This window comes from Choloepus didactylus, chromosome 4 (genome assembly GCF_015220235.1).
Source record: "Choloepus didactylus isolate mChoDid1 chromosome 4, mChoDid1.pri, whole genome shotgun sequence".
NCBI classification, from domain to species: domain Eukaryota; kingdom Metazoa; phylum Chordata; class Mammalia; order Pilosa; family Megalonychidae; genus Choloepus; species Choloepus didactylus.
This window is the reverse complement of record NC_051310.1, coordinates 8,506,023-8,529,175: the sequence shown is the minus strand read 5'-3', so window position 1 is coordinate 8,529,175 and position 23,153 is coordinate 8,506,023. Positions and strand designations below refer to the sequence as shown.

General features: G+C 35.7%; 1 protein-coding gene across 7 annotated transcripts in view; it reads right to left on the bottom strand.

The window, feature by feature from the left end:
* Window positions 1-9,597: 9,597 nt before the first annotated feature.
* VRK1 (VRK serine/threonine kinase 1) overlaps window positions 9,598-23,153 on the bottom strand; it is a 138,649-nt gene continuing 125,093 nt past the window's right edge. For 4 of the 7 annotated variants that reach the window (XM_037831922.1, XM_037831923.1, XM_037831921.1 and 1 more), the window contains 3 exons: window positions 15,008-15,098; window positions 13,125-13,196; window positions 9,598-9,767 (listed from right to left, as the gene is read on the bottom strand). In XM_037831922.1, coding sequence (XP_037687850.1) covers window positions 9,736-9,767; window positions 13,125-13,196; window positions 15,008-15,098 — 195 coding nt within the window. In that variant the 3' untranslated portion in view covers window positions 9,598-9,735. The remainder of the gene's footprint in view (window positions 9,768-13,124; window positions 13,197-15,007; window positions 15,099-23,153) is intronic. The other 3 variants (XM_037831925.1, XM_037831926.1, XM_037831927.1) reach the window with 3 other exon arrangements.

Here is a 23,153-nt window from a genome sequence, read left to right as displayed (position 1 = left end):
CCAAGGAGAACTGCCATGAAATAGTACCCCACCAAAGATAAAGAGGAAATCCTGAAGGTTCAAGAGAGAAAAAGCTATCAGAATTCATCAGACTTCTCAGATGCATTAAACGCTAGAAGATAGTGGGGCAACATTTCTAAAAGTCTGAAGGAAAATAATTTTCAATCTAGACTTCTATACCTAGCCAAACTATCTATCATATGTGAAGGTAGAATAAAGATATATTATTTTCAGATAGGCAAGGATTTTTTAAAAAATTATCTCCCTTATACCTCTTTTTAAAGGAAACTTCTGGAGGATGTACTAATGCAAAGCAAGAGAGAAAATCAAAGAAGATATAGGAACTGGGAATAGGCAATCCAATGCAGAAAACTGATAAAGAGTCCAGAATGATGGCGGAAGGGAGCCCTAGGTTAAGAGCTGAGCAGGAACCCAGAGACAGGAAGAAAGACTCAAGGAGGAAGGCCCTTAATTAAAAAAAAAAAAGAAAAAAAAAGAGAAATTGACAGATTTTCAGATTTTATTGAGTATATGAAATAAAAAAGCTGATAGATCTATGATGGATCTGATGGAATTATTGCAAAGAATCAAAAGTGCATGGAATTATTTCCAATCTATAATTCTGTACAAGTCAAACTATCAGTCAGGAAGGGTAGAACAAAGGCATTTTCAGACAGGCAAGATCTCAAAAACTTTGCCCCCCACATCTTTTACTCAGACAACTATTGGAGGCTGTGCTCCACCAGAAAAGGGAAACCGCGGAAGGAGAACACACTGGCCTTGGAAACAGGTAATCCGGCACAGGAGGCGAAGAGGGAACACCAGGCTTGGGGAGGGGAGCAGACCCAGGAAGACTACTGGGCACACCACTGTGGGCCACTGGTGCAGACGGGTGGGATTTTTAAAACCTGAGGCCAAGGACTATTCTGGGCTCTACAGCCAGAGTCATCTTCCCTCCAGTGTGAACAAATGGGCAAGGCAAGAGTCTCTCCATTGATGAGAATCATTTTATTTATGAGATCTTCAGAGATGCTGATGCAAAACTGAGACTGAATGATGAGATCGAATACATTCCCTAACATCATGAGGCACTGAATTAATACAGGTGTCTAGTTTACCCCACAGCTTGGCTACAAGCCTTTATCCCAGTAAACTGCAATGCAGAGGAAAGAGCTTTCATTCTCCCTTTCACACACAGGCACCCCCCCCCACACACACACACATGCAGAGTGTGGCTCTGGAGGGAAACTCCAGCCTCTAACAATTGGTTTCTAAAGAGGGGAACTGGGGCTGAAGGAAAGATTGTTAATTTTGTTGTCATGTATTCTTTTGATTTTGAATGCAACATATAAAACATAGGATTATTTTCTATCCTGATTTCTTGGAGGTCCATGATCCTCTATTTAAGACTTTTCACTATTTTTACCCTTTCATTCCTTTTGATTTGTATGCCATGTGCATGTATCACCTGTTCAGTAGATGACTACTTCCTAAAGATTAGAGATGGTGGGGGTGTGAGGCCTTGCATCCACTGCAGACACTCAAGTAAAGCCCACGAAGGCCATCCATCCACAGCTAGAGGGTCCGTTCAAAGTCACAGCACGCTCCTCCTGCCTTTAGTGGTCCATGGGAGAAGCCTGACCCTGTGGAGTCTGGGACCCAATTTTCAAAGCCAGTTCCATTTTTATCAAAGGCCAATTAGTTACATATACATTTTTAATAGCATATTAATTTCACTGCATATAATCTAATTCTGGATAAAATGGCCTCTCTTGCCCTCTGCCATCAGTTTCTGGAATAGAACAAAACTCACCACAGCAACCCTCCAGCCTCCCTGGGCTTTGCTCTTCACCTCCACGAGGAGGCTGTGCGCTCACTGATTGCAGCTCAGCTACCTGCCAAAGGCTGGAGAAGACTGGAATGGAAGGTCACATGTAAACATGGGCTACTAAATGTATTTCAAATGGAAATGCAATTATGATGACCCCTTGGATCTCACTAGAATTACCTCCACTCAGATTTTCTGTCTGCCAGGTGTAGCCTTCTGGGGAAGATAGCACCATAAAAGGTAAAGCTTAACGGTACTTCCCAGGGGGGTAGGGAAAGCTAACTGTGGAAGAAAGATCAAAAATAGGGAAATAGGAAGTATTCAAACCCACTAGCTATTTTTTTTTTTTTAACGTAAGAATAAACCACAATTCCTTATGCCTGTGAATGGGGAACTAGAAAAAGCCATTGTTGAGAGTTTGTTAAAAAATCTGCATATTTTTGAAGCAGAAAACCTATTGTTTCAAAACAGGAGAGTGGCAAAATTGGGCCAGGGGTGGGGAGTTGCTTCAGGTGAACTCAGGGCACAAGACTTGCCTGCCTGCTAGTGTCTTACACACTTCATTCCAGGGTTCTAGTGATTCTGAGATGAAATATCTGCTGAAGGAGTCCGTGCCAGTTTAATTTGACAGGCTGCATCATAAATTATAAAAAAATTTTGAAATTATCTTCAAAAATGGAAAACAGATCCAATGTCCCAATTAGGAGGGGGGGGGTGGGACTCAATCTAGAGACAAAAATCATGATAAACTCACTTGCAAAGGGTGGGGGAGTGTTAGAAACAGTCTTCTGAATTTAAAAATACTAACAATGGGGACTATCAATTAGGCACTGAGTGCTTTGAGCCTATGTGCTGGCTCATCCACAATTTTTTTTTTTTTTAACGTCTGGCAGAATGTTTTACAAACTAAACCCAGCAAGACTACAATTCTACCAGAAGGTGCCTCAGATGGTTTCGCTAATAATTTTGATCAGCTGAAATGGAGAAAAACATCATCTCAAATTATTCACTTTTCAAAAAACCGTCAATTTCAAGTTAGAATACTAAATGCCCCTTTTCCTTCTATCACTTCCAACCAGATAAAACCAAACCCCCAAAAGGACCCTCACAAAAAGGAAAATGGGGTAGGCAGTGACTTTTTTTTTAATATGCCTGTGTATTAAAAATCCTGTCAATATGAATCTCTTGCCACTAAGAAGCTGGGTCCAGGGTACATGTAACTTCGAGGACAGTAAGCTCTTCTAAAGAACTTGGGGGAGACGAGACTGGCATTGCTACTGCTGCAAACATGTAAGTGAGAACCACCATATATTGGCTTTTGTTTTAATAGCCTTTTAACCAACTTTGTTAATGGACTGAATGCAATTTAGATATGGAACTTGGCTAAAACGTAGCTTCAATTGGCTATTAAAATTTAAGAGCCAACTAAGATAGCTAATTACAAAAAAAGCTCCAGTGATAATGCTAAGCAGAATCAGTAATAGCAAATGACAGTCTGTCTAGTCTTATTCCCACAGGGAAAGAAACTCTTAACTGAGAAGTCAACCAGACAATGTGCAGCAAACCTAATTGCATTACTGATATTATGGCATACAAATCTGGCAGCTCACTGGCACAAAACAGTGAGTAAAGTCTGTCAAACTCAAGTCAGAAAGCAACTGACCCTCTTTTACATACCAGTTATAGCAGATTCCAGGAAATTTTATTTTTATTCACAGTTGATGGTTAAATGCTCTTTCACTTAGGAACATTCCTGTAAAAACCAGTGGGGACTGAGAGGTGGGTGGGGATGCAAGGAAACTGAGCTTCCAAAAGGCACCATTAGAAAAGAAAAAAAATCTTTCACCTGCATGGAATTAGATTCTCTCTTTTAGGTATTTAGGTCTCAAAAAGGTAACAATAAATATACGACCACCCCAAAATTGAGCTGGGGGGTGGGTGGGCACTGTTCTCTTTCTTTGCTTGATTGCAGATGCCCTCGTGACAGCAGTCAGTCCAAGCGCAGGGTGTTTCTCCTATGAAGATTTATCAGGTTTGGTGGCCACTTTGAATCGGAGGTTCTGGAGTCTTTAACATTCCCTAGTCAAGTGTCTCCCTGCTGTGCCTGTAAATGTCAGTCCAGTTTTTTCACGGCTGTGCGCACAGATTAGAAACAGCAGGAGAGCTCGGGAGTGTGACTACAATACCAGTAAGGACACTTGTCTTCGTGGCACTGCTCAAGTGATTCTTGGAATGCAGGACCCTGCTGTTTTCTAATATTTACACACAACTGGAATCACTGAGAGCAGTAAATGCAGTCTACAGGCAGCTTACTTCTTTTGTGTTAGGGACTTTACTTCAAATAGGGATATCAACAATAACGCCACCAAAAAAAAAAAAAAAAAAAAAAAAAGAGAGAGAGAGAGAAACCATTTTTAAGTTTCAGATTTCCCCTCAATTCTGCTGTAAAGGACCAGCCAGGTAACATCATGACTGTTCACCTAGCTCAACGCTCCCTGGCCCACATTTCCTATGTGCATCACACAGTTCACTGGGAACAGCAGGTGTTTGGGGTCCTTGACCTCCAGTTGTGATTTTGCAGGCTGTGGTTTCCGTGACCTCTACAAGAACAGAGACCTTGGAAACCATTTTGATGTAATTTCAGCCACCTTTGCTTTCTGAGCACTTTGCATGGCATATCAAAGACTTAGAGACGGTAGCACCTGGAATTCAGACAAGTCTTTCAAAAGCCTGATTAAGAACTCAAAAAAAAAAAAGAAAGAAAGAAAACACCACAGTGACAGCGTATGCAGATCTTAAGAATGTCTAAAGGACCCTTCTTAAATTTATAAATGGTATGGTAAATTACATACTTTGGCATAAGCTTAAATACCTGCCAAGGAGTTCTGAGCTAACATCGAGAGGGTCGCAGTGCGGGGGCATTGCCCAGGGACCTGGTCACACACTCGCATCCACGATGTTGAACAGATTAGGATGTGCATGAAGCCTGTCCAACTGAATGGACCCATCATGTGTTACCACCCAAATGTTCTGTAACAGTAAATGAAATAAAGATAAGAGAACAAAGCCTTGGGGGGCAGGGTGGTATGGTGGAGTGGGGGGTACTAAAATGGTCAGAACATGAAAGGTCTTCTCAAGGAAGGATCTTGAAGGCACATTTCTAAATCTAGGGAAGTTCAAGAGTAAACTACTATTCTCTTCTCTTTTCCCCAGGCGATCGAATACAGTCAGTATGTACTTCCCAGTGGTATCTTCCCCTGTAAATACATTGTCCTAGAACTTTTCAGATGTGAGGTTTAGCAGACCCTTCAATTTCTTTATTCAGACTTGTTAGGTACTAACAAATATTTTCTTATGAGGAAAGTGAGTATGTAGGGACATCTCCAACATCTTAAAAATTGTAAGAAAAAGGACCACCACAAACTTCTGTACTAAGATTTTTGTGTCAAGGTCAGAGAGAATATTGTATACAGCCATTTTTAAGTTTTGAAAGAAACTGTTACCCATTTGCTGTAAAGCATTCATTTCTGTAACTGTCATCACTTTTCACTTGCTAGAGATAATCAGAATCAGAAAAACAATCTACAGAAAAATGGAAAGAGATTTCAGACTAGTGTTCAACTTTCTCACTCCTCCAAACCCTGGATTCATTCCTTTAAACTCTTTCCTGTTTCTGCAAGTTAAACCCCAACAAAGGCATCTTATAGATCATCTCCACTCACAACTCTGATATTAAAGATTTCTAACATCTGCTGGACTTTAAGTCAAAAAGAGGAGTTTTTCTGAAGAGCATTTGCAGTTCATATATAATTTGTTCACTGCAGAAAGTTTACAAACTAGAGAAATTCAGGAGTACTATTAAGCTGCAAAATGCTACTGCTACCCTATAAGAAAATTCACCATTATATGAAAAACACATCTGCAATGAAGTGGAAATGGTAAGCATTTTATTGTAAAATAATATCAAAGTGATAGAGTGTTGCTGAAACCATCTGATCAGGAGTATATAAATATAGAAAAACTAATGTCTAAGTGGTGTAGCTATATTTATATCAAGAACCTTTTACAATATTAATGTTTTTGTGTGACTTTTTGTACTCTAACAGTACAGCTTAAGGAATGAGGGGTATGTAGAATAATGTGTAGAACTTTTAAAAAACTATGAAATTTTATCTATGCAACTACTATAACTACGAAAAATTATGTAGGCATCAATCAGGACTAAAAAATAATGTAGCCAAAAACAGATTAGTTTTTGTAGTGGTGATGGGATAAGTGGATTTTTTCTTTCATTTTGATTTGTTAATGTAATTTGGGCAATAAATAATAATTAATAAGCAAAGCAGCATTAATTAAATCAGTATGGTGCTGGCATAAGAATAGACAGACCAATGAAATCAAACAGATAGTCCAGAAGCAGACCCTAGTATAAGAACTTATGTAATAAAGAAGGCATCACAAACTGGGGGTGGGAGGGTAGGGAAGATAATTTATTTAACAAATGGTATTGGAGCTATTGGTTAGCTATTGGGAAAAGAATTCCTTGTGATCTCCATGCCATATATGCACCAAAATAAATTCCATATGGATTAAAAACTTAGAAGCATTTAAAAAAAAAAAAGCTTAAGAAAAAGCCATGGTAAATATATCTGATTTCTGGATGGGAAATATTTTAAAACAGTGGCAGAAATACAATAGAAAAGATCAATGAGCTTAAAACCATAAAAATTAAGTTTCATAAAATGAAAAATATATCACCAACAAACAATAAACAGAAAAAAGTCAGCAATAAACATGACAGGATTAAGGTCAATAATATGTAAACACTATATATAAATACACCAAAGAAAAACAGAATAATTAACTTACAAATAAAATGTTCAGGTTCAAGAGCAATTAAAAAATTTACCTTATTAGAGATTTTTAAAAACTAATTCTCAAGGATGACAAAAATGTAAAATGGGCACTCTCATCTACTGGTCAAAATGTTAACTGATACTTTTTGCATGGCAATTTGATAATATGCATCAAGTCCATTTTCATAGTCTTTAACTCAGGAAATCTAAGGAAATATTCAAACATGTGGACACCCTTCTTGTTCAAGAGTGTTGTTTATAATATCCCAGTACTAGAAACAAGTGAATGTCCAATAGTAGGAAAATGATCATATATCCACAAGAAAAAAAATTATGGAAACATAAAAATTATATTCATAAAGTATTTGTAATAACATTGGAAAGTGTATTTAATGTTAGCTTTAAAAAGCAGAATATTAAATTTTATATAAAGTATAACTATTTAAAGGCAATAATACATAGAAAAGACCTGAAGAAAATGTGTCAAAATATTAACAGTGGCAGCCTGTGAGTGGTAATATTATGGCTGGTTTTTCTTTTGACACTTTTCTGTATGTTCTAAATTTTCTACAATGACCATGTAGTATTAACACACCTTGATAATCAGAATAGAGCATAAAAATAGAATTCTAAACGGTAAACAAGCACATAACACTCAACTATACATACAGATACACACACTCAGACATACAAAATTTATGTCTATTTCCTTCACTAATTTATTGCTATGCAACTGGGGTCTTTAATTCTAGTAATCCAAAGAAATAATAAGAGTTTTATAGCTCTGGCCTATTAGTGTTTTATTTGTCTTAAGAGATCACGATTGAACAACACCCAGAAGCTATTTTACTTCAGGGCTTAGAAGGTTACCAAATGTTAATCAGTTGCTTTCTAGAAAATTTAGAGCACAGATAGCTCCTGCTGTAGGAATGGACAAGAGCCTGGCACAGGTGTTGATCCTCAACAAAACCTTATATCACTAAGAACCAAAGAAAATAACAGAGAAAGCAGACAAAGTGATGCCAAGAATACACGTCAGAATATAAGTTGAACTGTGAAGGGGGGAACAAAGAATGCCAAATCCACTCAACGCAGGGACTGGAACAAAAATAAAAACAACGTAAGTTAAAAATAATAAACATAGATTTGAAAAGGCAAGGAAAAAAGCACTAACTCAGAATGACAAGGAAGTTGCTTGACCAGTTTAAAAAAACATAAAGGTGGTAGGAGAAAAAACAGCATACGGTAGGGAATGAGAAACCAGCAGAACAAGGGACACTGCCGATGAATCAAACTGGCAACTGTGGCTAGTGGTTTTTCATTAATTTGTGCAGCCCTGACAATATAGTAACATTCCAGAAAATGCCAGCACTTGTTACAAACAATATGTGAGGAAATATTTGTTTTCTTAATATTTAACCAACAGGTTTTGCTGTTTTTGTGTTTAGAAAAATAAAAAAGGCTAAGGCATATACACAAAAACACACCACACACATTTAATCCTATTTTAAGCATCAATGTGTTTGAAACAGAACTTGAGAGTTGATTTAGGTGTTACAAATAAACTGGGGACCATAACACTGGTGAGTACTAAAATCCAACATTCTACAGAAAACAGGAGGAGTCTCTGCCCAAAATCTAATTCTCTATTCTATGAAGACACAGTTCTAGAACTTTAGGAGGCATTTAAAATTTGTAGATCTGTTTTGCATTTTTTCAATATCTGACCACTACAGTGATAAAAGCTTCACATGACAATTATATATCCATACCAGAGTTAGAAATTACAGCCTTTGCATTGACTAGGTTGTTTCTCAAATCTACATCCTCGATGATTTTTAGTATTTCCACATTCTACCTATATTTATTTACTAAAATTTTTCTTCAAATCAACCTACTCTTCAAAAACCAAAATACCTACTTTAGGCTTATCCTAAGCAGTAGAGAAATCATCAGTTTAATGGGCTGATACACACTGAAGTACACATTGAAGTAATGTCTGATACACATTGAAGTACTTAAGTATTAAAATAATTGTGTGTCCATACTCTACCTAAAAGCACTGTACATGTTACAAGTGGTAAGGTGTACCACTCTTTAGGAAACACAATAGTCCAATCCCAAATTCTCTAGAAAAGCAAATTTTGAGGACAGTATCTTGAAATGTTTGAAAACTACCTTAAAATTCCAAGCTTTTGTTCCCAAGACAACTAAAAAAATTCCACATCTCAAAATTTCTAATCAGGAAAACTCTAAAAGTGCTTGGTTTACCATGCACATATTATATGCTATAAAAAATGAAACTCCTAAGAAAAATAATCTCCTGTGAATGGAAAACAGGCTATAGATATCTAGCCCACAGGATTTCCTTAAAGAAAGCCTGTCTTTATAAAATTTTTTAATCATGCCACCACTTGATATTTCATCATCTATTTTGTCATATATCGTGCATATTTACATATTTCTTATGTTATTTAACTTTCCAAATGTGTGTACTTTATCTCTCACAGATTTATTTACTTTTTCTTTCCTATTTCTTCCCCTTCTTTATACTTCCCATTTTATATTGCAGGTACTTAATAAATGTTTGTGGAACTGAACAAAATCAATACAACAACTGTACTGCCACAACAAACTGTGTATTATCATCAAGCAAAAGAGACCTTTATTTTAAGTTTTGTATTTCCTTAAAAGTGAACACTTTGTCAAACATTTTTATCCACTCTGGAAAATGTATAACAATTAGAAAGTGCGTGGCATACTAATTTTTCTTATGTGTACTCTAAAACCTCAAACACATACAGCATGGAATAGCTTAAAAGAGTATAACCTGAAGATTTTGGGATTTTATAAATTAGACTTTAATAATTGTACAAAGCATTTATTATAATAAAAAAAAAAAGGTTACAAGTGTTTTTCAGTGACACAGGTATTTAATTTTCAATTCCCCAACCCACCAGGACTGACATGAAAATAAAACACTTAAAATAGAAAAGGAGAAAAAAGCCAAATGGAAAGAAAGAAAAGAAAAATTGGTTCACAGGATTTGATTTACTTCTGGACTGTCTTTCTAGTTCTTGTACCTTCAGGGAAAAAAAAGGAAATTTAAATCATTAATCATTATTTTACAAAAGCAAAAACTGAACAGAAATGTAAATATTTCTATATATAGCTATTAATATTTAAAAATCTAATTTGACTATGATGTTTATGAAGATGAAATTTGTACAGAATTGTAACTGTTAATACCCTTAAAATCTTAGGGAAAAAATATGCTAACAAAGTCTACCTTCTAGTTTTAAAAGTGACATCAGAATTCTCACACTAAGACTATATAACCAATTTACACCGGTACTGAAATATTTCTCCCAACAATTTTTATTGTAAAATCTAATGCAATACCTTCGAATGTAATTACAGCAACAAAGTAAGCATTCATTCCTTTGGGAGAAGAAATGAGGTTATGCATGTTATGAAAAGCAAGAAATTTTATTCCAACTGTGTTGTTTTTTAAAGCCTGTTATCTATACACATTAGGCAAGGGAGCACTAGAATATCCCAAAATGGAGAGTCTTTTCCATTAGGAATTAAATGAACCCCAACCGAGGAGTCTTTTAGAAAAGCACCACATCTGACACTGATAGCAGTATCAGCTCCTAGGACAGTTCCTACTCAACTCTTCAACCCCCGGGTTGGAGTGTCAGTGGCTTCCCAGCGGGGGCACCAGAGCACTGCCTCACAGGCGGCCTTTCCCTCCACCACCCTCACTCTACTCCAGCTCGAGCGCTCTCCACCAGCCAGCACCGTCAGGAGGACACGCTTAGCTCACGCCTGATCATGGCTGCCTACTGCCGGCAAATGGACTGTGGCCCAGTTCCTGCCCCAGCCTCAGGCTTCACTCTGCTGGCAGAGGGCAGGTAGGACAGAGGGAGGGATAGCACGGTCGCCTGCAATTAACCAGTGACGGCACCAAACACCAAAGAGATCAATGCTTCGTTTCTGAAACGTACAAAATATTCTTTGAATCTAGGATAAAATATCTACCAGTCATGTTTAATGAACAGCTTCTAAAGGTTTTCTGATTACAGGTTTATTTAGTTCCTTAATTGGAAGATCAGTTTAAAAATTAGTATTTTTGATTTTGCCAAGTTCTAGTTTCTACTCAATTGCCATACAGTTCAATTACAGCAAACTTCAAGCTTAAATGAGCATCCTTTTTTTTTTCTACTCGCAATATACAACCTACACAATGGTTGGTTTAAAATTTTGAGTGTTTTCTTCAGCTTTTGTGATATAGCCCTCTATTTAAAAATAGTCCATGGTGGTTTTGTAATTTTTTATTTCAAAAATTCTGAAATTAATTTTGCATAGAGAACTGAGAATGCCGAGTTCTCATCTGAGACAAGCATAATGGGATATCACAAAAACCAAAGTCAATAATCAATACTACAGTATGGCTCCCTTTCAGTATATTTTGAATCTATAGCTACATTACAAAGGACACTCAAGTAACAATGATTCTAGCTACATTCAAATAGTATTATTCTCACTGATGTCCAAATTTGACATTTGACTGCTTATCCCCTTTGATCTTGATGTTAAAGTTTCTCATTGCAACTAAAAATGTTATTAACGCACAGAATTTATGTAATCAGTGTTAGACAACTTGGAGGCTTTGCTACATGTATCAATTAAATATTTTCCCTAATAATTCTGATTGCTGCAGAAAAAAAATCTATCTTTGTAATGCATTAAAACTGTTAAAAAGCTAATGTATAAAAATAAACATTTGAAAAATGAAACATACAAGTTTAGGATAGTCTTCTATGATTTTGTAACCCAGAAGGAAAAAAAAGTGGAAAATTTCCTTGCAAGGTATCCTAAAAAAAATCTATTTCTTGACCAGTCCATAGATATTCAAGAGGTAAATGTTTAAGTCATGCTTTCCTTAAAATGCAAGGTACTTCAAAAAAAAAAAAAAAGAAAAGAAAAGAAAAGAAAAAAACACCAACAAGAGTAGGTTGTTTTATGAGCAGTGGGGACAAAGCACACTAGCCATCAATATCATGGCTACATTAACTAATTTTTAGTACAAGTATGAATATTGGCATGGTTTTGAAATGCCAGAATACACATGGTTTTTAAAGGCTTATCATTTTGTGGGGCTTATCATTTTGTGGGGCAAAAAATTACTTGCAGCAAATAACCAAATTTTCTCAATTGGTAAAAACTATGCCTTGCAAAAAAATAAAAGGATTAGAGGCCTCTGTTCTTCTTGAAAACCACCCTGTCACTCCCTCTCTTTCTCTGAGAAAACCTACACAATACACATTTTGAAAGCTTTCAGAATGTGTTCTTACACAATGGACCCCCAACTATTCAAAATGAGTTTAGGTGTATCAAGAAAATTATGCATGTTTTTAAAATGGTCTAAATAGATATTAAAAGAAAGTTGCTCCCATTTTGCTAGGCACAGCATTCTGAAAGATCACACAGTGAGAAAAATCTCTTACCATATTGTAAACCATAAATTGTGTTTGAAAATAAAATTGTTAATGAAGAAACTGACGTTTCTAAAACTGCTGTTAAAGGTAACCATTCTTGAAACACGTTTATGACACAAAATCTTAAAGCCCTAAACACAGAATTCACTGAATTATATTATATATTTCTTAAAAACAAAACAAACAAAAAAAAAACATAATAATGTGCCTTCTCCTTCAAGTTACTTTAACCTGATGAACACAAAGAGACATTTTCTTGAAAACTTGGCTTTTTTTTAATTCTTTTTTTTTTAACCCAGAACCTGGAATAACATTTTACCATTCTCTCTTTCCTGAACATTTAGATAGTATAATACCTTAACTGACTTTATAGTTTATGAAAAAAAAATACAATTAAATTACTTAAAATTACATTTAAGTAAAGTAATTCAGAATTTATATGAGTAAGAGAATTTGATTAATACTTGTCTTCTTAACATGTAAAAAAAAAAAAAAAAAAAAATCAGAATTGTTGACCTTGACTCTCCTATGGATCCACTCTCCTGTTCCGTCATTAATAAAATAAAATAAAATACCAATACACTTTCTGAAAGAACCATCAGTACCAGGATCTTCTGTTAAAAATTTCAATAGAAAAAAATTTCAAAATCATAGCATACTCTAAAATTTATGTATCAAATCAAATACCCCTGTTGCTCATTAAGTAAAGTTCAGGTAACAAAAGACCTCCAGGTGGGGGAGGGGGATGGACGGGTATAAGTCATCCCCATAAGCAGCTGTGAGCTCACTTTAGGCTTATCGGTATCAACCTTACTCGTAACAATGCAGGCCCTGTCCTAACCTAAAATTACAGTTCTAAAATGTAAGGGATTCTTTTTTAAAAGTTAGACTATTACTCTATCTTCATAAATGCTCCTTGATCTTGCTCCCACTCACTGTCATAGCAGCTGCTGCTAGCCTCTGGCTGAGGCATGCCTCGATGTACTGCTCCTCGAGACTCCACACTTCCTAGTAACAAAATGAACAAGACAGTGCGGGGAGGAAAAAAGCCAGTAGCGAATGGAAGATGGCAGCACAAAAGAAAACAGGACTACTTCAAAACCTGTAGCCTCCAGAGTGAAGTTACATACTCCCTCTACAGACAGCTTCAATATTCTCTTGGGTAAATTCAGATAAACCTAAGGATGTTCTATCCATAATATATAACAAAGAAAATGTTCATAAAACCAGGGTAAGGATGATTCTCTTTGAAAGTTGCATACTTTGCTTTCCACAAGCATCCATAGTGCCACTGTCAAATGGAAGGTAAAAAAAACCATCATTGGTCTGCCTCAATAGGACACTTATGCATCAATGAAATTTTTACCAAAAATAAGCTTTTCTATTAGGAATCAAGAAATATCTTAGGACCAACAAAAAGATATATAAACAAAAGGCAGACAGATAAGAGAAAAATCCTTTTTTAAATGGTGATGGTAGCACATTATTGTGAGTGAGAGTGTAATTTAACATCGCTGAATTATGTGTGTGAATGTGGTTGAAGAGGGAAGAAGAAAGTGATGTAGATCACTAGAATTGAAGTGAGAGGATAAAACATGGGACTGTATAACAGTGAACCCTGTTGTGGACAAAGAACATATAAGAATGTTCTTTCATGAACTAGAACAAATATACATCACTAATATAAGGTGATAATAGAGTGGTATTTGGGGAAAAAAATACACCTAAAGAAAACTATGATCTATAGTTAACAGCAATATTTTAATATTTTTTCCTCGATTGTATCAAAGGTACCACACCAATGCTAAGTGTTAATAATGGGGGTATAAGGGGTATGGGGTTTCTCTTTTTTAGTAATGAAAATGTTCTTTAAAATTGATTGTGGTGATGACTGCATAATTCTGATTATACTGAGTCGTACACTTTGGATGGATTGTTTGGTGTATGAATATATCTCAGTTAATTACTGCTTAAGAAAAAAAAAAAAAGGTATTGTAGCCAACACTGATTTCCCATTGCTGAGACAAATAGATCATCCCTTATAAAACCTGGAACATTTTTCTTTTTCTTTTTTTGGAGCCAGCTATAGGTATGCCTCGAAGTCATAGGCTGGCCATTTATTAAACATACCAGACCAAAGCCAACCTAGTTTTGCCCTTTGCAGAAGTTACCTTTGCTAATGTCATTTCTGGAACTACTCCATAGTGGAAAGTACCTTCAGAGCCAGTTTATGAGCCATCTAAGAAAACTAACCCAACGACTTTATACCTTCCTTTCTGCTTCAAGGGCTTTGCAAAGTGATGATTCAAGGTTTTAATTCCTTGCCTCCCAACTTGTTGAGAGAAAAGAAGAATTGGCAGACTTTATAGGAAACATTCAGGCAACTCAGGCAAGTGGAATTTGGCAGTTGCAATAAACCCATGTACTCATCGCCTGACTCCTAACATAAATTATCTCTAGAGTTATGGATCAGTGTAAGGAAGTGGAAAGATATTGGCCTGAGAGTTAAGAGTTCTAGTCTCTATCTCTAATGCTTTCACAGCAGTTCTGTCATTTATACGCTCAGCGTCTCAAGCTCCAAATCTTTAAAATAAGAGTAGCTTCCCTGTCCCCAAATCATGATTACTGTGAAAGTAAACAAAATGATGAGTGTACAAAAGACACTGTGGTACATATTATACAAACATAAGATCTTCCTATGTGATGCTTTATTATAAAATGAGAATGTTGACCTAAATACTTAAATTCCTTATCTAGTGGTAAGAAAGGAAACTTGGTGTTTATATATGAAAGAAGCTTAGCAAGACTGTTCAACTTACGGGTTTGTATGGCCTCCTCTGTCTTTATATTTGAGCATTCCATATCTTCAACACTAGATGTTGCGCTTTCCACAATTTCTTTCTTTCGCTTCTTACATACAAAGAGAAAAATAAGAGAGATGTGGTCTGATGGTCAAGTAAGTAAATACACAAACTTATCACAGATTAGCATATATATGTGAATGTATGTATGTGTGGATGTGCCTCAACAGACAGGAAGAATATACACAACTTCAGGACAGTGATTACCTAAAGGGATGAGGGGAGGAAAGAAAACAGGATTACGAGAACCTTCAGCTATACATTTAGTCTGTACGGCAGGCATATGGTTTTGTTAACATCAATCTCTAACTTTTTGTGTTTTAAATCGTTCATCACTGAAAACCATGTTTTAACCACTGGAGAGTCTCTGATTCTACAGAGACTCTCTTTGAAGCCAAGTGTTTTATAAGCCTGGTGATACTACTCACACCAACGATACTTATTCTCATTTTATAGTGTGTGTTGGGGTTGGGGTGCAGTAGCAGGTGGTGATCTACTTGCTGAAGGAGAAAATATATGCCTTGCCTCTTATCAATGGCTCTACCACCCAACATTAGTGGTAAAAATCTATTCATGAAGCAGTAAATAGCAAATTTTTAATAAATGTTTCTTTCTTGCTGTACTTTTTATTAAAAGTTTAGAAAAAGTAAGAGAGCTTTAAATCATACTGTAAATAAATAATCTTAAAAATACACAGCCATCCTAAAATTTCAAAACAGGTTGATTTTCCATCATTTCTTTTAGGTCTTTCCTATTTTCAATTTATTTCTCTACTTATTACTCAAGAGTTAGTGCTTATATTCTATCACATCCATTCTTCCCAAATGTTCATCCAACTTCTTTTTATTATCTTCTATCACTACAACATTTTGTAACCACTTCAGTGTTATATAAAAAGTTTTTAAATTACTTAACATCATATACATAGGTATAATTATAAAGGGACATTAGTAAGAAATATAAAAACAGTATTTTTGGTATATCTTTATCCAATGTAGTTTCAAATTTAAATGTGTTAAAATCCAAAATTGTATTCTCAAAGTTTCTCTAGGTTGCCTAAAATATATTTGTGTCTTCAAGAAATCATCAGGTATGTCCCAAATTTTACAAATTCACAGTGCGAAAGAATGTCATTTATATTTTCTAACAATTAATATTAAGTTAATCTTTATCTCAGAATTTTCCTTGCTTCAGACCATTTTTTATATAGCTATACAAGAGTATAATACCTGCTGACAGCACATTGTTCTTTTTCCTAATGGCAACCACGGGTTCTGTTCCAAAGAGAACTACATGGGAAAGCTGAACTCTATTCAAGCCACATTACCTTAAAACCTCCAAATGGTCAGAACTGTTATTATCTATGTATTGCAATTAATCCCACTGCTTCAAAATATTCTTAAGGTGGCTGTGGAAAGATAAGAACTCAGAGCTATCCACCGTGTCCCTAAAGAAAATGCTTCCCATATACAAAAATAACAACTTGACTAAACCTAAAGTAACTTTAAAAGGCATCATTTAGCAGATTTGTATATGAAGGTATTCCTTCTTGAAAATAGCTGTAAGAGTGGCTGCAACTTCATATAACTGATGAGAGAAGGGGAGAGTGCCTTACATCTTTCTTTTCCAAAGGGTTGCTTCATGATTACCATCTAAACCCTGCTGGGCTGAACAGATTGGTTCGATAATTACATACAATAACTGCAGTGGGCAGGTAACCCTCAGCTGGCACAGGGCAGCTCCCCTGTGAGAACTTCCATATGCAAACTGCACTGATGGAGTGCATTAGGTACATCTTTCCTGCCGGTGCACAGGCCTGATTAACGCCAGCCAAGACTCCAAGGTTAGCATGTCAGCAGATTTGTGATGCATTAGGCAGGAATAAACACAGACACTTTTGTTCGTTCGGACCAAAATTAAGGAGGAATATTTCAGTACTGTATTGCTTTCCATACAGGAGAGAATATATTTTCCAGTTTTAGGAGGGCAGATTTTTAAATGTTCATTATAAAGGGAGCTATCCAATACATTCTACCCAAGAATCTACTGCATTCATCTTGTTTTCAAGCTTATTTAATAAAAAGGAGCGTTCTTCATCTCCATGCAGGTGAATTACGTAGCAATGAAAATCAGACAGCATTCAACCAACAAAAGAAACACCTGTGTTTTAAGTAGCATGTATTAGGAAAAGCACTGAATTGCATTAATCCACACTTCAGCTGGGTATTTCTCCTGCTCAACTTTTCTGACAATGTATGTAATTTGAATAGGAAGGACCAATGGTCTCCAGGCCAAAATCAATTAAAAAAAAAAAAAAAAAACTTCAGATTTAACAGTATATCCATATTCTGCTCATTTTATAAGCCAATTAGTAAAATTCCAAATAATTTGCACCAGCTTCTTTTTCCTGATTATCTTCAAGTGTTTCATTTTGTTATCTGTCAACATCCTTGGGCTCCAGTTAGTGACTATTTTGGTTACCTTTGAGCAGAAAAATGGCTTCACAGAGTGACTATGTTAGTCTCTGATTTTGTCATATTCCATAATTCCATACCAGGTCTCATAGGTGCCTTTATTTATGCTTATAAATTAAACAAAATATGGTACAATACCCAAGAATAACTTGGAGAATAAACTGAGAATAGTTTTCTTTTAATTCAGCACTGCAAAAATATCTTCAAAAAAATAAGGTTTGAGGATTATTTCAAAGAGCCTTAGAGTATATATTAAACATTTTATTTTTGAAATATTCAGATATGCTGGTCTAAAATTTAGTTAATTAACAGCTTCTCACAGTTTAGAAAAAGGAAGACAAATCGGCTAGCTGCATTTGGACGGGTAATTTACTAATAGTCTAAACAATGAATGGAGACCAGCTATCATGATGGAAAAGAGAATAAAAATCTTTAAAGGCAAAAACTGAAGACTGTTTCTCTGCTTTACAAGTTAAGTACCAAAAGACCACATTTATTTGCTTTCACCAGTCTCTAAAAAATGCCAATCAGATTCATGGCTAGATCCAAAGGAGATGCATATGCTGGGTGTTTTGTGGAAGCTTAGTACACACACATACACCTTAAAATTTTTAAATGTTTGGTATTGCACATGTGTCAAACAACAAAAAAATTCTAAATACAAATAGGTGTATTGTACTACTCAGTTAAGTTCATTTTATTTATTTGATTAAGGCTCCCTGAAATCAACATGCAAATGTATACAATTTACAAATTACTATTACATTCCTAAATAGTACTAAAAACGACCTGTATAGAGCATATCTTTTATGAAGGTAAAGCAAATACATGTGTTACATTACCACATTTGCAAAACCATTGGATTTAGTTAAAATCCACTACAGGACAGAAAAAACCGAAGCTGGGACGGGAAAAAAGCCAAAGAGTATTTGCTAAGTATTTCTCAGCTGGTAGCAGAGAGAAGACTAGAACTCAGAGCTTTTAATTCTTATTCTGGTTTCCTTTCCACAGAACCATGCTGCCTCCCTATGTGGCTTTTTAGTATGAAGTAGCAGTTTCTTTCCAGTTTTTTTTTTTTAACATATTCTCTTCTGTGCACATATCTGTGTACTTGGCTTAAACTAACCATTCCCACCCCCTAATTCTCTCCTGTCTCTGCCCCCTGAGGGACATGACTATGGCTAATTCATTTTCCTAACCCTTGCTGAGCTCGGTACAGTACCTTACATGCAAATATCCATGGAACTGCACCTGTAGAACAGGTTATTGTAGTAATAAAGAAATGATTTCATATTTTACCCTCAAATATGTCCCTCAAAATTTGCACAATATTTAAATGGACATTAAATAAGTACAGATATGTTTTGGGAAAAGGTAGAAAAAAGTCAGAGAGACATAACGGAAGGAGAACAATGAAAAAAAAAAAAACGGGAGATGGGTTAGGAAGACAGACAAAGTCAAAGAATAATCTAAAAATATTCTGCTAGAATGCATTAAATTGATTTATTCTTTTAAATGAATTTTGGTGATGATGGTGTAATAAGAATACTGAACAGTGCAATTTCCTTCCACAAGAGAACTAACTCCATCTTAAAAGAGGTGAGTATACCCTGTATTCACTAAGCATCTACTTATGTGCTATCGAAGATTTCATTCTTAAGATACAAAACTGAAGACTATAAAATAGATTAAAGCAAAAGAAAAGCTTCAGCTTTTATAAAATCATTACACACACATACATTTAATTTCTAAACCTGTCTTCATGTAAACCTGTAAGTGGAATACTCAAGAAATCCTTTTAGAGTTTCGTAAATGAGTCTTCTTAAACATAAGTGACTCACAAAAAGGAAAAAACAATAGCCAGAACCTGCAATTTTGTTTCTTTCCCGTCTGGCAAAAAGTCTGGAGAAAGAAGGCAGAATAATTAAAATTATTCAGGACTAATTACCTTAAACAATGAAGAGGAATTTATCAGAACAGATGACAAAAGAGAAAATAAATATACACAGAAGGCAAAAGTCATGGAGATGATATCCCCAACTCAGTCTCTCTTTGTGGAATAACTGAACGAAGCCCCAAATCTATGGATTTCACCAAATTTTTGCGTCTTCTGGCTAGGGAAAAAATGGGAGCAACTGCTGGGAAAAGACAAAATTTGGCAGACAGCCGAGGCTCAGCCATGGCCCACCAGATCCTCCCCAAATCCGCCCCGTTAAGGCAACAGAAAATCAATTAACAATAGGGAGCCCTCAAATCCAGGCTACAAGGGGAGGAAAAACAGTCTCATGAGGTGGGAAAGGAGTCAATAGGAAAGCCAAGGATTCACAAATTCAGTAATCTGGTAAATCCAGATAAAGCTTTCTCTATTCAATATGAATAAAATCAAGAGAAAAGTCATGTCAACAAAGCTAAAATATTAGGGGACAAAAAGAGAAAATGAAAGAAAGGATCAGAGCCATGCAAAAGACAGCTGAAGACTCCACTGTGGAAGAAAATATAGTCCTTTCCCCAAAAGGATATTTTACAAAATGCACTGGAGACTTAAAAAAAAAATAGAATAAAAAATTAAGGAAATGACAAAGAAAAAAAAAAAAAGAAAATAAAGAGATAACAAGGAAACTGTTAGCCAAAACAAACAGAACAGTAATCAGTATACAATGTAGAAATACATTAGAGTCAGTGAAAAATGCAGCAGAGCCAATAAACTGAATGACATGAAAGAAAGGCTTGGGATAATCACAGATAATCCTAAAGAAACAGTCAAGATAGTGCACCTGAAAGTATAAATCTAGCAAAAGATGTGCATGAGCTCTACACAGAGAACTACAGACATGACTGAGATAAAGAACATCTCAATAAATGCAGGGATATACCATGTTCATGATATAGAAGAAAATACTGCAAAGATATTACTATTTTTCCCAAACCAATTGAGTCAATGCAATCTCAATAAAAATCCGAGAAGGATTTCTGCGAAAAATAAGCTGATTCTAAGATTGATATGCAAATTTAAAGCACCAAGAGTAGCAAAAACAATCTTAAAGAATAAAACTGCAGGAGTTACATGACCCAATTTATCATTATGAAGCCAGTACTTCAAACAGTGTAGCTTTTGCACAAAGACAGATAAGCAAGCCCAAGGAACAGAACAGGGTGTCCCAAAACAGACCCCCACACATGTAGCCACCTGAGAGCTCTCTGCAATGCCACGAGGACACTATGATCTTTTACATAAACGGTTTAGATCAACTAGTTATCCACAGGGGGAAAATAAATATTAACTCCACCATACTCAAAACAATTTCTGTTAAACTGTAGACCTAATCGTGAGAGATAAGATAAAGCTCCTTGAAAATAACATAAGAGAATAATATCTCCAGGTAGGTAAAATTTTCCTACACAGCATACAAAAAGCACTAACCATAAACAAAAGACTAAAAACATAGACTTCATTAAAATTAAAATTAAAAATACCATATAAAGAGAGTGAAAAGATAAACCACTGATTAGAAGACCACATGTGCAATACATACACTGATTGGGTTTACAGGAGGAACTCAAGTCTGGCAAAAAGAAAACAGATAACCCAACTTTTTTTAAATGGGCAAAAGATTTGAAACACACTTCACAAAGAGGATAATCAAGGCTGACAGGCACAGGCATATGAAAATCATTATTTTTCAAGGAGATTACATTAAAACCATAAAGAACTATCTCTACACATCCACCAAAATAGAACAAATTAAATATAATACAGTAGCTAATGTCAGTGAGTAACTGAAACTCTCATAAGCTGCTGGTGGGAGCATCTACTGAGACAGTAGCTTTGGAAAACTGCTTGGCAGTACCTACTAAAGCTGAATATTTGTAAATCCTGTGTCCCACCAGTTCCACTCCTATGCATGTGCCCAGCATGAAATGAATATGTGTTCCCCCAAAAGAAATTATTAAGAATGTTCATAACAACATTATTCGCAACTGCCAAAAACTGGAAACAATTCAAATGCCCATCAATAGTAGAAAACGTAAATAAACTGTGGTACAATCATATAATGGAATACCATACAGCAATGAAAACCAACAAACTTTTGCTATGCGTAACAGCATAGGAACTCACAGACATACAACCGAATGAAAGACTCAAAAGAATACATACTGTAATGATCCCATTACTACAAATCTCAAAAAAAAAAAAAAAATGGCGAAACTCATTTATGGTATTAGAAATCAAAATACTGGTTACTCTCAGTGAGGTGATGATGACTGGGAGGGGTCATGAGCAGTTTCTGGGGTTCTAGTAATGATCTGTCTCTTGAAGCAGGTGATACTTAAACGGTTATGTTCACTTTGTAAAAGTTCGAACTCCACACTTACTTGAGCACTTTTTTGTACATATGTCATGCTCTTATTTAAAAATTTAGGGGCAAAAAGCTATCTGATAAAATCCAGGCAAACTGAGAAGATTAAAAATAAAGAACCCAGTAATATTGCAGCTAAGGAAAAAGATTGTTAGTAAGCACTGAATCCACCTAAATATAGAACTATGGTCTAACCACCATTGGAAAGCAGAAAGTAGTTTATCAACCTTAACAATGCAAATTTATATAATTAAAATATAGTTTTGCTCTGTTACTGTATCATGATAAAACAGCTAGATGGATTTCAAATTTGTAGGGTATATTTGGGGCAATCTGACTTAAACTGCAGGCTACATAGTACAAATTAAATTCCCCATGAGGTGAGATTGCCTCAAAGAGATAGGATGCTTTCCTCCAGAGCAGCTGCAGGCCACTGATTTAAAATGGGACACCTCTACTCTTGTTCAACTCTCTGTAACCAGTGCCAGGCCGAGTGGCAGCAGGGATTTACTTAACAATGGTTGTAATCATTTTTCAGAGAAACTCTGGAAAGACCAAATAGCATAAAATAACTTTAAAAAAAAATCAGAAGGTAAAGGGAGGGTGGTGGAAAGAAGAGTATGTGCCTATCTTTCACAGTGAGCAACAAGATATACTGTCTAAAATGAAACACACACACACACACACACAGGTTGCAGGGCCACATTCTAGACTTACTCAATGAATCTCCAGGCATGTGAGACCCAAGAGATTCCAACGAGCAACCCTTTTTGTTGGCTTGGGCAGGGAACTTAACACCCTAGAGCAAAACAGCTAACAGAGGTATTAATGTCCTCTTTCCATAAATTAAACTGTTCTTAACCCAGACAGCACAGGGAGAATTCATTAAGGACAGAACTGCAAGTTACTGATCTTCATAGCCCAAGACACTAGCCAGACCAGGTACCTAAACAAGACCTTATACATAATTGTTGAATGTTGATTTAAGAGTACACACTGAACACAAACTGATGAACCATACTGCCAGATTCTACTGAAAGTGTTTAGTTCTAATCAACAATGAAAATCTTTGTGCACTTTATAAGGGCAGATTGATCCTTGTTCTCTTTCTTCTTCAACCTAAACTGTCAAATGTGTTTTAAATAAAACTCTTCATTATTGGACTGAAAATAACTGGGCAAATTCAAGTTTAACTCTAGTTTCCAAAAATACTGTCCTACAGTCAAGCCATAGCAGCAAAAAAGGGGGGAGGGGGGCAAAAACTTTGCTTCA